The sequence below is a fragment of the Panicum virgatum genome, chromosome 7N, assembly GCF_016808335.1.
Source record: "Panicum virgatum strain AP13 chromosome 7N, P.virgatum_v5, whole genome shotgun sequence".
Classification (NCBI taxonomy): domain Eukaryota; kingdom Viridiplantae; phylum Streptophyta; class Magnoliopsida; order Poales; family Poaceae; genus Panicum; species Panicum virgatum.
In genome coordinates, this window is record NC_053151.1 from 34975238 (window position 1) to 34991816 (window position 16579).

Sequence of the window (16579 nt, forward strand, 5' to 3'; positions counted from 1 at the left end):
ACGTGGTTCTTTGGGCTGGGCCGCTGGGTGTTCCAAACGCCCACCCAGGCTCCGCGCCGGCGCCGCCTCCCCCCTTCCTTCCTTTTCCTTCCTCGCCTCCCCTCTTCAAATCTGCCGGCCGACGCACCCCTCCCCCGAACGCCGCACAAGTGCAGCTCCCAATCCGGAGGCGAGGCGAGGCCCAAACCCTAGCAACCGGGAGCTATGGCGCCGCCCAGGCTCACGGAGTACTTTCCTGAGAAGCGGAATCTGGTGAGTGGGCTTCATGATGACCTGTCTGGAAGGCGTGCTTCGATTTTTTATTAGGTTTTGGTATCCTCGATCGATTAGTCCTGGTCGGATTAGCTCGCGGACTTCCTCACTTTCGAAATTAGTGCTGGATTGGTAAAAAAAAACTGGGGATGATGGGTTCCTGTCTGCCGCCATTGATGCTCAAATGTGGCATCTCACAGTTATGCAGGACTAGACTTGATCTGGCTATTGGATTCTCCTTATCTGAGTAGGAAATTGGAATGCCTCTGCCGTGGTGATATAGAATTCGTTATTGATTAGAATTTTCAAATCTGTGTGCATTGTGCTGAAGTGATAGATTATTAGGTCAATATTTTCTTCTGTCCATTGGTAGTGGTTGTTACACGAGGTTCGAGAATCACACCAGAATAGGACTAGAAAAGTTTCAGGTACGATAAGAAGATGACGACTTTAGAAACACTTTCTCGCGCGTTGTCTCAAACATGTTTACTTTTGGAAAAAAAACTGTCCTTTACCCTTGTTATTTTACTTATTCACGCCTTGACTAATGGTTTGTTGCTATGTTTAGGAGGATCTGTGGTTATCCGCTTTCCTTGTTGGCACTGAGGTTTGCTCCCATCCCTGCCTTCTTTTATTCATATAGCGTGTATGTTAGAGATGCACATCTGGACATAGCTTAGAGCTTTTCCTTAACAACTTATGTAACTTGACATATCATCTGCAGTGGGAAAACATGGATAAGATAAAGGAATTCAACTGGAACTTCGAAAACTTAGAGGTATGGTGATCGATCTTAATCTTGTAAATTCCTTTTGCTTTTTGAATGTGCTCTCCTTACAGTGATATGTGGTTTTGTTGGTGAACAGAAAGCATTAGAAGAAGGGGGGGGGGACTTTATGGGAAGACAGTATATGTGTTTGGAAGCACTGAACGTAAGTGCACTTCCTTCTCAGCTAGTTTCTGAAGTTACTTTGGCTAACACTAATCCTTGATGCATGCTTGTTAATCTTTGTAACATTTCAGTAATCAGCACGCCAGCAGCACACTGTTGTTATCTGGTCTAAATTTAATCTGATTTTTTTATCTTGAAGAGCCATTAGTCTGGTTTAGTAAGATTTAACAATTCTATCCATGTAGTACTGTTCATTTTAAACATTAGGCATGAGCACTATCAATTCGTCTAAGAAGGAATCAATAGAGTTATATGTTGGATGTGTAAAAGTGGATATTGGTATAGACTATCCATTTTATTTTCTTACTAGTTTTACTAGCCTGTAGAATATTGTTCCGTACGTGTCTAATTCGCTATTGTTGACATGCAGCTCAGCTATTGTATGTTAATGGTGAATCGAAGATAGTGCTTATTCCAGTTATAGTTGTTGTAAGTTTTATCTACCATCTAGGCTGTACCTATACGATGATTATATTACTCCACTATTTGAGTTCCAAAACTTGTTATTAGAAAATGCGCTATGGAAAATGGTCGTGTAGTTCTACATCATCTTAAGCTGAAGAGCTCATACAATATATATCAGCTAAAGAATCCAGCATTTATGTTTATACTTCTGCATTACCAAACAATTCATACCATCTTTGGTATATGTTATTCTTTACTATTTTTATGTAAAATTGTTGATTGGGCTAGATGAAAAAATTATATATCAGATTCTAAGATAATTTTGTGACAAACCTTTTGAAAATAGAGAAAGGTAAGAAACTTCACTTAGCTTGTTGGTGATATGACTAAGGGGACTATATTTGGTAGGCACGTTCGGTACCTTCTATAGTTTGTTCTGTAATATTTTTGTGCTCGAAGTTTTCTTTATTGGATTACCTGGTGTCCTGGTCAAAAAGATTTGGCTTGCGACCCTTTCACTGATGTTTTGACTCTTAAATGCTGCAATGAATGTGTATTTTTTGACAATCGTATTTTGTGACGGCTTGATCAAATAATTTGTTTGAGGCCAAAATAATGGGTGGTGGGTCTCATTTATCACTTGATTTTTTTTATGTTGCAGGTAGACTGTCCTTTGCCTCCATCAGATAAGATTGGCATTAATTCTGTCCAAAGGGAAAATGAAGAAATACTGCCAATGAAGGCGATGAAGATGGCATGGGTGCCTTATGTTCCCCTTGAGGACCGGTACTTCTATGTTATTATATTGAGCAATATCTGTAGCCTATGGTTTTCATTGCTTACATATACCTTTTGTCGAGCCATCAGAACTTATATTTCTCACTTTGGTATCACTTTGTTTATAGGCTCAGCAGGATTGATAGTTTGAAAACAAAAATATTCACTCTCGGTTGCACCCAGCGAAGGTCAGTTGATTTATGAATTTATGTTTCTGAAATTTCGTGCATTAAGGTATATATTTTCATGTCTGTTGCTATTCATTTACATGGCATTTTCATTCTCATCCAGTGAGGTGCCATATTGCATTTTTAAGCTCTGCTATTCCATTGGGTACAATTTTACAAAATCTCAGATTCTTATACCTTTTGCAGGTCTGCACTAAAGCATCTCAAAACCGAGAGAGTCAAGAAGTTTGACTACTGCATGCCCTGTAAGCTGAATTGGGTTTATTTTTTATAGGCTTGTATTGCTTCTCCGTGAATACCCATTGTTACTTTAGGATCCTTGAAATACCTTTTATCCTTAGACTGAGGCCCAAATGCTGTAAATACCCTTGGTGCATCAGTCCAAGATCATGTAAATGACTCTGCTTTAATGTGTGCATATATTCTGTGGAGCTGCAACCACATCTTTTAAATGGTTGCAATGCATCTCTATGTTCATTCATTGGAATGGCAGTTGAAGTAATATGCTCATGAACAAACACATTGTCTTCTAAACTAAGATGTACCTAGTTGGCTGATTTGCATTGTTGGTTGACTAGTTATTTCCTGCTAGTATGCTACCGAATCATCATGTGCAGTTACATATCGATTATTTCCTAATAATTCGATAGCACGTGATAGCATATCTTAAGTTTGGCTGGTCTTGGTTGCTGTTTGTGCCTTGAAGATAATTTTTGCAACGTGTTTTAAGGTGTTCAAAACACATTTTGTAGTCGTGATGTAAATCCATGCATCAATGCATTTTGTGTTACAAAAGCTCTAGGCATGCGGTGAGGTGGTGCCTAGTGCGTAATGATGACCACCTAGTGAGGCAGCCACCTGTGCAGCAAGCATAAGTTAGGTGTCGTGGTGGTGGCATGACGATGTCATTAATCATTTGAAATTAAGACATTCCCATTGAATCCTTATGTGGCACATGTGTTCTCGAATACCCACACAAATCATCAAACTGTTCTACTAGTTCATTAAGTTGTCTGGTTTAATGGCATTATATGGTTTTCATGATCTTTTTCTGAGTAACCTCATATGAGTACAGACCTTTTTTTTTTACTATCGCTGCAGATTACATGCCATTGCAACCAATTGAAGACCAAGATGACACAGTTATCAATTTCTTATATCCTCTCGAACCACCGGTAAGATTCCATTTGTGGGTTTGTTTCGTTGAGCAGTATTACCTAAAAATCAAGAATTGTTTCTTTATTTATCGGTCATACATTATTTGTTATATATCATAGAGGGGAGGGAACATAATTTCCAGAGAAATGAATTTAGAAGTTGCAGCATCTGCAACACTGTTTACACCTACTATGAATTTATTCACTTGCCATGTTGAGCATGTATGAGTCTTCTTAGACTCTTTCTCTTAAGATAATGATGCATAGCTCTCCTGCACGTTCGAGAAAAAAATGTATTCAGTTGCATGCGTAACTAGGTTTGTATTTGTGATGATTTTCTATTGAATGAAGTATTATAATTATTGTCCTAATTTTCATCACAAATATCAACATCTGCATTACAGCTCATTTCTTCTGGCTTATATGGTGCTCACTAGGCTACTCATGCGGTCATGCATATCCCATGATCATCAGTGTATATTTTTTTAATAGGATTTTTTATGCTTCTGGCATCTGCCATCACCCTTGCTGCACAAGTCAACATTGTCGACCACTCTGCGTCTCCCCTTGCTAGTACATAACCATGTGGTCATTGTTCTCATGCCTTTTAATTTTGTCACCTGTGTCGCAATTGGCTGGATGTTTGACCTCTAAGCTATTTAGGCATATCACAATTAATCATGCAAACTTTAATAGAGGATCGGTTATTGAAGTTTCTCTCTATTTATGTGCAGTGACATATAAATCTCCTCACCCTGCTTTCCACTTTTAGCTGATCCTTCAAACATTAAGTGTATTTAGTGCCTCCTAATTTATGCATGAGTTCTGATTTCATATAACCGTCGATTGTTGCCATGTATCACTATGTTTACTTTGTGCTGCTCTCTGCAGATAGTAGATGACTTTGACTGGGAAATGGATGATTATGAGGTTTGCGTTGGAATTTGTTTTGCTCCAATCTGATACTCTAGAGTAGTCACCCATGAATGTGCATTAGTGCATACGCATCGAATGGCTTGAACATTGTGTTGCTATGCAGGATTTTGCTGATCAGAAAGTCAGATGACGACCTGCCGGAAGATGAGAAAGAAAAATTTAAGGTACAGTATTAGTTTTGTGCTTATAATCCATAAAGCTAAACTTAGCATTATTTACAGTAGTTCCTTAACCTACCTAATTTTGCCGCTGTGTTTAAAATAAACAGAAATTTTTAAAGGATAAAGTTAGAGAAAGGAAGAGGGAACTGAAACAGGTCCACAAATACCTGACATATTTACTTTGTTTACAAGAGATTTACTGCATCAGTATTCACTTTTTCTGAAACTTCTGCAGGCTAAAGAAGCCAGGAAGAAAGCGATCGGTGATATGGATCCTAAGAAAAAAGAGGCATTTGAAAATATCAAATTTTACAAATTTTATCCTGTGAAAACCCCGGAAACACCAGATGTTGACAGTGTAAAGGTATGAAGTGGTGTTCTGTCTTCACTAATCAAAACATCTGAACCTCTTTTGAACCAGATCTGACTCTGTATCTATTGTTTTCCGCAGTCAAAGTACATCAACAGATATTACCTGAACGCACATTATCTGATCTAGGCATTCTGGATCTCGCATGTTATCAGACCATATGTTGCATCTGAAGCCCGTTGTGCACTCGTGCTGGAGTTATTACCCTCACTCATCCAAGTATCCCTTTCCTTGGGCATCTTCTTTTATTGCCCGGCTGTATAACATCTTGACTTCTTGGGGATAGATTATTATTGTGCAACAATCAGGGGGTCAAGGTTGTTGTAAGTGTAAATAGGCGGTTCAGGAACAGTTTGTTCCCCTTTTCATCTAGTAAAGTTTGGGCAGAGAATACCTGTGTTTCCTGATATCTTTGTGCAACAGATTTTCACATGCAAGGTATGTTTCGCCTTGATGCGAGCTTCATTCAGAGTTTCAGACACGGTTTAGAATCACGTGGGTGTAGGCATGGATCTCATAACAGGCATCACAAACTCGTGACACTTCATGATCAGGCATCGACAATTTGTAAATGAGTTAACTAGCCGCAGCTGTTGATAGTTCTCCCTACGTCCCGGAGGTGTGGCGGCGGTAGGGCAAGCAGAGCAGCAGCCCATCTCTACTGCGTCTAGCCTCTGTTGATCGGCTCTCCTGCTGCTGTTAAGAAGCATGGCACCCGTTCACGTTCAGCTCCATCTCCGCCGGCTCCGCCGGCTTCTCCCGTTGCGGGCATTTGCAGCTGGTCTGGGCCGTTAGACCGTCCACAGCGATAGGAGGAAATGGAGGAGTAAATCTACTGTTTGGCACTGTAGATGTACTGTTTGGCACTGTAGACAGAGAGGGCGTGGGAAACGAGGCAAGAGCAAATTTGCTCTTGCTCTTGCCATTGTGGACAGCCTTAGCCATATGCTCGACGGAACGCCGCCGCGCCTCGAAACTTGGTCGTGGAACTATGGAAGTGGTTCTCTGTAAGCTGGAGAAGCCAAGGACTGAGCTTAAGGGCCTGTTTGGATACGATTATAAGCTGCTTTTCCGGCGAGAGAACGCGAGAAGCGAAAAAATCCCGCCAAACGCCTTGCGATACGGTCGATTATCTACGTCGCGGCTTCAGTTGGCGGGCAGAGTTTGTACTGAAAATCAAGAATCGGAAAATCGCAGCCACAATCTCGATTCTCTGCATCGCCGCGAGGCCCAGTCACGGGTTCCTCGTGAGCGAAGACAAACAGGCCCTAAGGGATCCGAGCTTAAGCGGGAGGGAGAAAGGCTACACTGGCCCATGGTCGCAATGGGCTTGGCCCAAGTTGAGAACACGGCAATGATGGGCTATCAATGAAATGGAACTTCTGGGCCATGTTTGGATAAAACCATCAAAACTTTTGCACAAAAAGACAAATGGATGAATGAAGTACTAAATGAAGTTTATTTGCAAAACCCTTTTAGGAATAGGTGTAATTTTTCGAGACGAATCTAATGAGCCAAGTTTCATCATTAGTGGCTACAGTGATGCTACAGTAACCGCGCTCAATCATCCTCTAATCATGCGGTCAAAGACCTCATTAGCTAGAGCAACTGCTACAGTACCACAGTTGTGGAGGTAATTTTATAATTAGACTTTATTTAATACCACTAATTAGTAGTCAAAGCATCGTTTCTCTCTCATCAAAACTTTTCCACCTTCATCCAAACACGGCCCTGGTGTGGCCCTGACCGCTGCCAGATCGCCGCCTGCAGCGCTCCCTTCCACCCCACCCCCCTCCCCTCTGCTGCGCTTCCGGCGTCCGATGCCCGGCCGTCGTCGGGAATCGAGACGCAGGGCCCACCCGGCAACCGCCGACCAACAAACCCGGAAGCCACCCCCTTCGCCTACAAATATCCACCGCGGCAATGCCCAGGCCTCCAATCGCGCACAGCACAATCCAAGAGCCACGCTAGAGAGCGAGCAAGAAAGCCAGAGGATCACGAGAGAGCGAGGGGAGAGAAGAGGCAGCAAGAAGCAAGGAAGGGTCAGGGAAGCGAAGGCGGCATGGCGTCCGACGACCTCAGCCTCGGGAGGGCCTTCGCCGTCCTGCTCGGCGTCTCCTCCCCCGTGATCATCGTCGCGGGCTACAGGGCCTACCACACGGGCTGCCTCGCGAGGGGGTGGCGGCGGCTGCGCGTCTGGGCGCTCGGCGGCGTCACGACCCTGGAGGAGGCGCTAGGCTACACCTGCGCCATGTGCGGCGGGAGCTTCGACGCCCGCGAGGAGGTCCGCACGCTCTCCTGCGACCATGTGTTCCACCGCTGCAAGAGCGACAAGTGCAAGCACGTCATCGACGACTGGCTCCGCGAGAACCGCGTCGCCTGCCCGGTCTGCCGCAAGGTCGCTCTCCCCGTGCTGCCGTGGAAGGCGCCGCCGACATCGGCGCCGTCGGCGTCGGATTTGGAGGATCCACTAGTGCGGCAGGCGCCGTCACCACCAGGTTCTTGAAGGATTCTTTCGTCGTTTTTGTTTCTGCATTCTTGGAACTGAGCGAAGGGTAGTGCCTCTTGTCTGATGGTCTGGATCAGTTCTTGAAGGCTTCCTTAGTTGTTTGTCTTTTGCTTTCTTGGAGCTGATTAAGCTTAGCTCGGGTTCCTATTGTTCAGAGCTATGATCTCAGTTCCCCTCTGATGAACTAAACACCTGTATTTGGCCAAGAAACGGTGATATGTTCGTTCTTGGATCAGTTCCATTGTTCTGACAAAGGCTAATAGCTTCTTGTTGATTGATTTGGTAGTCAGTAACATCTTCCTTGTTCCCCAATCTGGAATTGAAACTGCTGAGTAAGCATCTCGGATGGAAATGCAGGGTTTGGTATAACTATTCGCTGCAATGTTTCAGTAGTAGATGGCATCACTTGCTTCTGTTCAAACTTTTCTTGAGTGAAAGAGTTCTGTAGATTCTTGTATATTGCTTTGGTAATCTCTGTTCCATTTTTTGTTCTTCAATGTCTGAACTATGTACTGATACTGCATAGTGCCAGTGGGCATCTTGTGATGACGAATGCAGGGTTTTGGTAAGAAACTGTTTGCAGAAATCATGCACTTTTCTTGCAATATTTCCTGACGCCAATCACTTGTATGGTAATTCGTTACCCTAGATTTGGCTTCTGAAATGAACATATGATTAAAATTTATTGGGAAAAATCTTTTGCTACCCTTTCCTTGTTTGGAATATAATTTTTCATGCATTCCAGGTCAATACAGCACAGCTGCTAGTCTTCTACTGATTGCATCAGAGTATCAGACTGTTATACTGTATTAGCTAGTATATACCGCTAAGTAACTGCCTTGTTGAAATTGTTGTTCTCTAATCTGAAAAGAATCCGTTTCGGTTTAATGTCTAAGCACAATGTGCTATTGGGAAAAACAAACCTATCTGTTAGGCCTGTGTTACTTAAATCTGCAGCTTGTGTTGCATATCTGAACTTAGATAAGATACAGTCAAATTAATGAATGGATCTAGGACAGACCCAAGATTGATCTCGTGGTCAGTTCAAATTGGGGTACTGCTCTTCTTTCTGAGTCTAGTGTAAGTATCAGTAGGGCCTGGCCATGTCAAAAGCAGAACCTTCTCTGAGTAACATTCAGAGTTCTTCTTTCTTTCTTTCTTTCTTTTTTTGAAAAGGAACCTTCAGAGTTCGTAGGATCTGCGCATTCTTCAGACTGCAGATGGTCAGTGCTTTCCACAAATTTCGCGAAATTAATCCCATGATGATGTCGACGTGTCAATGAACTGTCCTCATCACCTCTATCTTCAGTATGCAGTGTTCAGAAATCAGAATAGCGCATCTTCACCGAGATGCAGTTTTTAGTCCATTCACGATGTCTGGGCTTGTGCTTCTTCCGCCCGTCATCGGGAACCGAGACCTGGGACCCACATGGTAACCAACCGACCAACAAACTCATCAGCCAGCCAGCCGTCCTCGTCTAGAAATGCCCAGCACACAGCAATGGCACCTCCCAATTCCCAAACAAGAGCAACCGAAGAGCGACGCGAGCGAGCAAGAAGCCAAGAAGGCGAGAGCGCGAGAGGTGAGCGAGGGGAGGAGACGCAGGAAGCGAGGAGGAAGGGGAGCGAAGGCGCCATGGCCGACGAAACCTTCGACGCGGCCACCATCGCGAAGCTCATCGGCGTCGCGGTCGGGAGCGGCGCCTCCGCCGCCCTCGCCAGCGGCGCGAGCAGCTGGTGGGCGCTCAGGGCGTACCGCGAGGGCCGGTTCTCGAGGGGGTGGCGGCGGCTGCGCGTCGGCGCGCTCGGCGGCGTCACGACCCTGAAGCAGGCGCTGGCCTACGACTGCGCCCTCTGCCGCCGCAGCCTGGACCAGCGGGAGGAGGTCCGCACACTCTCCTGCGGCCACGCCTTCCACTGCCGCAAGAGCACCAAGTGCGGGAACACCATCGACGACTGGCTCCGCGAGAACCGCATGCGCTGCCCCGTCTGCTGCAAGATCGCCTACCCCGTGCTGCCGTGGAAGGCGCCGCCGACATCTGCGCCACCAGCGCCTCCGCGGTCGCCGTCGACGACGGATTTGGAGGCTCAGCTACCGCTGCCGATGGCGTTGGAGGCGGCGCCACGGAAGAGGCCTCCGCCGCCGCCGCCGTCGCAGTGGTTCGACGACACACTACGGACGCCATCGCTGTCGCAGTAGACGCGCATGATCGAGCTTTGATTGGACGGTGCGTTTTGTCGGGCTGTAAGTTTTTGGAGGATGCTTTCATCGTTCCCTTTTCTGCGTTCCTGGAACTGGTGGAGGGTAGTGCGTCCTGCTTGTCTGATGGTCTGGATTAGTTCGTGAACGATTCCTTCGTTGTTTCGGTCTTTTGCTTTGGAAACTATCGAGCTTAGCTGCGTTCCTGTTCTTTTGTTCAGAGCTGTCTTTTGTTCACATCTGATGAACTAAACATCTGAAGAATTTGGTCAGGAAAGGATCGAAATATCCTGGGTTTCTGTTATTTTGTTCAGAGCTGCGTTCACCTTTGATGTACTAATAATCTGAATGTGGTGAAGTAATGATGATTTGTTAGTTCTAGGATCCGTTGCTTTTAATAATCCGCACCATTACTTTTTACCCCAGTGGGAGATTTATACTGCTTAGAAGGCATCTTATGCTGAGAAATGTAGGATTCGGTCAGAACTGTAGAATGCATTGTTGATTTTTCTTGTTGTAGTGCTTGACCTGCTTTGCTTATTTTGATGTCATTTTGTTTTGTTCATATGGTTCCTCCTGCATTCTAGTTGAATGATATCTACAGGAGCTACTGCTTGTGCAGTTATCGTACACCAAGACTAGTATACGACTGATAGTGCCAATTGATTAATCTCATGCAGCAGTTGGGGAATGTGCGTTAGTCCATGTTCAATTTCATGACTTCTCTTCTGTTTTGATCTATGCAATGGCTAATTAGGTGATAACGTTAGCATTCCATGGTGTGTTAATTACCCGGCACAAGTTGCCAGATGGATGAATCGATTCTCTTGAATATGATCTTCTGTTCCCATCATGCCAGTGAGATATTCCCAAATTTCAGTAGGGTATGGGCTCTGATTGCCCCGTATGTGCAGAAGAATTTACCAATATCCTGCTGTCATTGTGGTTCTCAAATCTTAAAAAGTGTCTTTCCAATTTCTTTTGCAGTAGCAGGACACCTTGGTACTGAAAGACTATTTTGTGTCAGGGCTAAACATGATTGCTATTCGTTTATTCATTAATTTTCATTCCTAGTGATAAACTTTTGTCTGTATTCTTAGGTCCAGAATTCTTGTACGCACCGGCGTTGGAGTACCCCCTGCAGTTAAATTCAGTTGATTTTGTTTGGATTTAGGTTACAGTCCACTCTCCTTTTGCTGTGGTTCACGTGTTATTTGTTGATTCACATTAGCTTTCTTCCCTTCTGAACTTGGGGTCAGTGCTGAATTCCCCTCATTGCTTCAGTGTCAGTGTGTCAAAGCATTCATAGTTCTTCAGACTGGCCGATTAGCCAAGTAGCACTGCTTCCATTGCGATAACTAACAAGCACAGCATCCGTTGGGTGCCATATTCTTATGGCAGTGCGTTCTGCTCCTCATCTTCCTCGTATGTTTTTTCGATTCAGAATTCCGAGTTGCGAGTTGCTGGTTCTGTCAGTGTTCTGCTTCTGCAGCCTAGCTTAAGACAGTTTGTTTTATGTGTTGCACATTGCATTTCTGATTCAGTATATTCACCAGTGTATGAAATTTGAACGTATGACGCGTACATCTCGAAGAATAGTGCAAACCAGATTCCTTTCTCCATTTCAGTTTTCCTTTACTCAATTTTCTCTGACCACTGAAGCAAAGGCTTTTTCAACGTCCCCGATGCATGATGTGCTGCTCCAGCTCGCCATGGTAGCAGCATCCGACCGGTCGGCCATGGAGGGCAACGTGGAAACGAGCTGAGATGTGTTCAGGAGGGTCTGCATAGAGAAGATCGAACAAGGGGCGTCCAATTTTCCCCAAAGCAAATTGGATCCCGGCCGGAGCGAAGCAACACCGGCTCGTGCACGCAATGTTCGGGAGCTCGCCGGAGGCTGGAGAGGCAGCGCCGCGGGACGACGACTCGGCGAGGGGGGCGAGGGGAAGAGCCCTGGTCGCTTCGTTGGAGTCAGTTTCGGTTGCATGCTGGCCGTCGGTGGAGGATCGGACGGCCCTCGGCTGCCCAGAGAGGCAGGGGTGGACGGTAAATGAAATACCGTCCACCCCGGACGGTAACTTGGGTACCGTCCACCCTCTCTTTGCCGTGTCCGGGGGCAAGGCCCGCCCGCCGGCGAGCCGAGAGCCTGCTAGCGAGGACAGGAAGGGGAGAATGCTCTGGTGAAAACTCTAGGAGCGCCTGCGAGGCACCCGCTGCTGCCTGCGTCGGCACCAAGCACCGTCCGTTCCCCGTGCGCAATGGGGCCTGCACAAGTGGCCGGCGTCCATGGCGTCCCGTCGCACGGTGTGCCGCTTCCAAGTCCGATGTGGCGCCGCGGTGGATGAGCAAGTCCGCGGCGTGATGACGTTGGACGAGCGGGCGAACGGACGGGACGATGGGCCGTCGGCCCGTCGCCGCCCGCCGCCCGGCGTGTCCGTGCTTACGTTGCTGTGATGAGGTGCGAGGCGCTGCATAGCGCGTCGCGGCGACAAATTAAGGGGCGCCGGAGCTTCAGGTAATCAGGTTGATGAGAACGCGGCGGCGTCCAAGCGGGGGCGTGGCACTGTGGTGGATGCAGGTGTCTACCGGGGCGCGCGGCGACGACGACGGTGGAGGGGGAGCTGGAACTTCCGGTTTGCCGATTAGCCAAGTAGCACTGCTTCCATTGCGATAGCTAACACTAATAAGCACAGCATCCGTTGGGTGGCATATGCCATTGCGTTCTGCTCCTCATCTTCCTCATATACTTTCACGATCCAGAATTCCGAGTTGCTTGTTACTGGTTCCGTCAGTGTTCTGCACCGTAGCCTGTGACACAGTTTGTTTTACGCGTTGCACACTGCATTTCTTTTTTTTCCTTTCTAATTCACTCTGTTCACCAGTGTATGAAATTTGAAGGTACGACCCAAACCAGTACATCTCGAAGAATACTGCAGACGAGATTTCTTTCTCCATTTCAGTATTTTCGAGAGGTTCCTTTGAAGATGCCAAGAAGGCATAGCTGTGTGGTAGAGCTGGGCGTGCCAAACTGCGCACGGAGCGCGCCCAATTTGACCTAGGCCTCTACGACAATGAGCAATCTGCGCCTCTAGCACCAGTAACTACAGTACCATCCAGAGAACAAAGGCGCACAAGGACAAGCGAATCCTCATCGGAGCCCCAAAGCCACAGGAGATGTTCTCAATTCTCATCGGCTACCACTAGCGCTTTCTCTTCTTCCCACGCTTCGTCCCACTCCCGCCATTGTCGCTCCGCCTGCCTGCCTGCACGCAGCACGCTCGCTTGCTTCGGCACAACCTCCACATCTCCGGATCTGCCTTTGGGTGTGTGCCTGTCTGCGCTCTGGGCCCTCGTACCGGCGATATCCTGTGCGCTTCTTGGGTACGCTTTAGGCGCATGATTTGGGTTGGGCCGCTGTGGTGTCTACGGTCAATGACATGTGAGGTCAAATTAACCAATCTGACGATTTAGCCTATCATTTCCAAGTTATTATCATCTAAGAAGGTTATCCATGATTGGCCATATATGAGACCAGGGGCCCACGGAGCCTGCCAAATAGCCACCGCGCCACGGCCACCGTTCCACCAAGCACAATCCGACGCCCAAGACCACACAGGAGCGAACAAGAGGGCAGCTGGAGCAAAGCAAGAGGCGCGCGAGAGGAGAAGAGGCAATCAAGATTCAAGAGGCCCGAGGTGAGAAGGCACCACCACCACATGGCCGACGACGACGACGTCAACCTCGGGCAGGGGCAGGCCGTCGCCGTCGTGGCCGTGGGCAGCGTCTCCATGCTCGTCGGCGTCGGCGTGAGCTTCTGGGCCATGGAGGCCTACGGCAGCGGCCGGCTGGCGCGAGGCTGGCGGTGGCTCCGGGTCAGGGCGCTCGGCGGCGTGACGACCCTGCAGCGGGAGCTGAGCTACAACTGTGCCATGTGCCAGTACAGCTTGGCCGCCCACGAGGAGGTCGGCCCCCTCTCCTGCAACCACGTGTTCCACTACCGCGAGAGCGACAAGTGCAGGAACGTCATCGACCGGTGGCTTGTCCAGGAGAGCATGATCTGCCCCATCTGCCGCAGGATTCCTCTCCCCGTGCTGCCGTGGAAGGCGCGGCCGCCGTTGTCGCCGACGCCGGCGCCGGCGCCGTCGCGTTCAGCGGAACCACCAATAATGCCTGTGTCGGAGGAGCCACCGGCGCCGATATCGTCCCGGGGATCGGAGTCGGAGCAGCCGTCGCCGGGGTTGGAGGATCCATAACTGCAGTCATCGCAGTAGACACACATGATCGGGCTACCATACAACGGCCAGTCTCCGACGGGACACTCTGGACAAGCCCTTGGAGAGGTTCGTTGAAGGATTCTCTCGTTACTCTTGTTCTGCATTCTTTTGAAACTGATCGAATCCTGCGTGTGTGAGCATCTCCAAGAGTTTTTCCAAAATCTACTCTCTAAATTATCATTTGGAGAGTCATTTAAATGAAAATCATTTTTCGTATCTTTGTCTTTTCTAACAGCTCTTCTATATCTTATTTGTAGTCTAGAGAGCCATCCGTACTTTCCATCTTTGACTAACATGAAATCCGGAATAGAGGGTATCTATCTTTGGATATTCATTTGAAGAGCCTGTTGGAGGCAAATTTTTAATCAAAAACTCTATTTCTATAAATTAGAGAAGATATAAAAAGTCTTTTGGAGATGCTCTGAATATGTCATGGAATCCTTGCTGCCCATGTGGTCTTTTGAAACCTCCACTCTGTCAGGGCCTAGCATGTTTCATGTTTGCCCATTGGTCACTTTTTTTTTGTACTCTGTAGCTCAGATTTGGGTGGTCATAGGATGGGGCAATGGAATACACGCGAATTTAAATTTCGGTGCTACTGTACTTCCACTGCGATTGAAATGTAAGTAGTATTTAGCGCTGACGATGTTTCTTGCTTCAAGTTACAAGCATGCATGCGCATGCTGGCTCTACGTTGTGAACTTGTCATGAGTTCTGTATGCCCGTCCAGTTTCAGTGACAAGCATACAGAGTGCATGGGCTCCCTGTAATCTTTAGATTTCTTCGTGTGACGCTTGTTGCCTCCGTCGCTACCGTGGGCCCCTGCGCTGTTTGGATGGCAATCCAGCCAGGCACGGGTCGATCCTGCCGAGTTGGCTTGGGCGCCATGCAAACAGGGTTTGGATCCTTCAGTCTAATAATTAGATCCGAGGAATCTTACTATTTAAGAGTATTAAATAAAATTTATGTACAAAACTACTAGCAGAACCTTTAGACTAATTTGCAAGACGAATCTAACAAAGTATATTAATTCATGATTAACGGTTAATTACTGTAGCATCACTGCAACAAATTATGAATTAATTAGTCTCATTAGATTTGCCTCGCGAATTAGGCCCCTGACCTAGCCTATGCTCGGAGTTGTTCCTGCTCCTAGTTTATCCTCCATTTTATGCTGCCTGGAGCTCTGAAAAAACTTTGCAAGGCGCCTTTGTTTCTCCATGCCGCTCCAATGCTCGATATACGAGTAATGATCGGGTCGTGCCTTGCTGCCTTCTCAGCTGTTGGCGACACATAACTGCCTTTAAACTCAGACTCCATCGAGTGCTATCATATGCGCACCTGAAGATCATCGAAGAGGTTAGGTTGGGGATTTGGCTAAGGTGAGAATGAACTGAAGAAGCAAAGTCTATGTGGCAGAATTGCTAGGAAAAAGAGGGCTTTTGTTTTAGCACGCTAAAATAGTAAAATGCAATACTAAGCTTTTTTCAAGACATTTGTAAGCACTTCCATAGTAGCCTTTATCTTTCGTTATCGGTTGAGGCTCGAGTACAGTGTACTGATATGGTGTCATTGCAGTTGTCTTTTCTTAAGCCATTGTGCAATGTATGCTCTTTGTGTACCCGAAGGAAGAACTAACGAAAGGGTAGTAAGGCTATCCGCAGCAGCGGCATACTGGTGAGCTCCAGTAAACAAGCGGAAGCTCCCCCTTTCGCTATTCCCAGCGTAGGTAGCGGTCGTCCGCTTTCCGCATCGGTCCCACCTCTCCTCCGCCGCGCGCGCCATCTCTCCAACCGCCGCGCCGCCGGTTCCCCACCCAGCTCCTGCCGCCGCAAGTTCCCCTCGCGGGAGCTCGACCGTGCACCCCTCCCGTGCGTGCGCCGTCGCCGGTTCCCCACCGCCTGCTGGAGGACATACCGCCGCCGGCCGGAGGAGCGGCGTGCGGCGAGGCGGGGCCGAGGCCGTGCGCGCGGCGGTGTGGGCCGTGTCCGCGGTGGGGCGGAGAAACAGCTGCGCGCGCGGCGGTGCGGCGGCGTGCAGCGCACGGCGGGGCGGAGCAGCAGCGCGCGCCGGGGCCAGGCGTGCGGCGAGGCGGGGCGGAGGCGTGCAGGGGCAAGGGCGAGGCAGGGGAGAGCAGGGGAGAAAGGACGCCGGCGTCTCCGCCTCGCGCCGCCAGCCCGCAGATGCTTGCCGAGGCAATCGACACGGCCCCGGCCCCCATCACCGGCGAGCGGGAGGCCAAGGTGCGTGATGCTGCAGTCGAGCTCGCTGCGGTGCTCTCCGGCCGGCCGGCCACCGCGGCGGAAGCGGAGCAGGGCGTGCAGGACGCGAATGGCAAGGAGGGGCGGAGGAGGGCGAGCAGGCAGAGCTTGGCCTGCCGCCGCCGCCGCGAGCTTTG

The 16579-nt window shown here is 48.1% G+C and overlaps 3 protein-coding genes and 1 pseudogene across 3 annotated transcripts; all 4 read left to right on the plus strand.

Annotated features, from left to right (window-relative positions):
- Positions 1-13: 13 nt before the first annotated feature.
- Positions 14-5605, plus strand: LOC120683205 (annotated as a pseudogene).
- A 1359-nt stretch (positions 5606-6964) lies between these two features.
- On the plus strand, positions 6965-7996 carry LOC120682850 (E3 ubiquitin-protein ligase RNF13-like). The gene has a single exon (XM_039964883.1). The coding sequence runs from the start codon at positions 7261-7263 to the stop codon at positions 7702-7704; it is 444 nt and encodes a 147-aa protein (XP_039820817.1). The 5' UTR covers positions 6965-7260; the 3' UTR covers positions 7705-7996.
- Positions 7997-9056: 1060 nt separating this feature from the next.
- LOC120680567 lies at positions 9057-10220 on the plus strand. The gene has a single exon (XM_039962075.1). It carries the CDS (start codon positions 9137-9139, stop codon positions 9905-9907), a length of 771 nt encoding a protein of 256 aa, XP_039818009.1. The 5' UTR covers positions 9057-9136; the 3' UTR covers positions 9908-10220.
- Positions 10221-13605: 3385 nt separating this feature from the next.
- On the plus strand, positions 13606-14648 carry LOC120680568 (receptor homology region, transmembrane domain- and RING domain-containing protein 1-like). The gene has a single exon (XM_039962076.1). The coding sequence runs from the start codon at positions 13624-13626 to the stop codon at positions 14158-14160; it is 537 nt and encodes a 178-aa protein (XP_039818010.1). The 5' UTR covers positions 13606-13623; the 3' UTR covers positions 14161-14648.
- The last annotated feature ends 1931 nt before the right edge of the window (positions 14649-16579 follow it).

What these genes read in the sequence shown, in the direction of transcription:
- LOC120682850 (XM_039964883.1), top strand. Translation starts at nt 7,261, where the DNA reads ATGGCGTCCGACGACCTCAGCCTCGGGAGGGCCTTCGCCGTCCTGCTC.
- LOC120680567 (XM_039962075.1), top strand. Translation starts at nt 9,137, where the DNA reads ATGGTAACCAACCGACCAACAAACTCATCAGCCAGCCAGCCGTCCTCG.
- LOC120680568 (XM_039962076.1), top strand. Translation starts at nt 13,624, where the DNA reads ATGGCCGACGACGACGACGTCAACCTCGGGCAGGGGCAGGCCGTCGCC.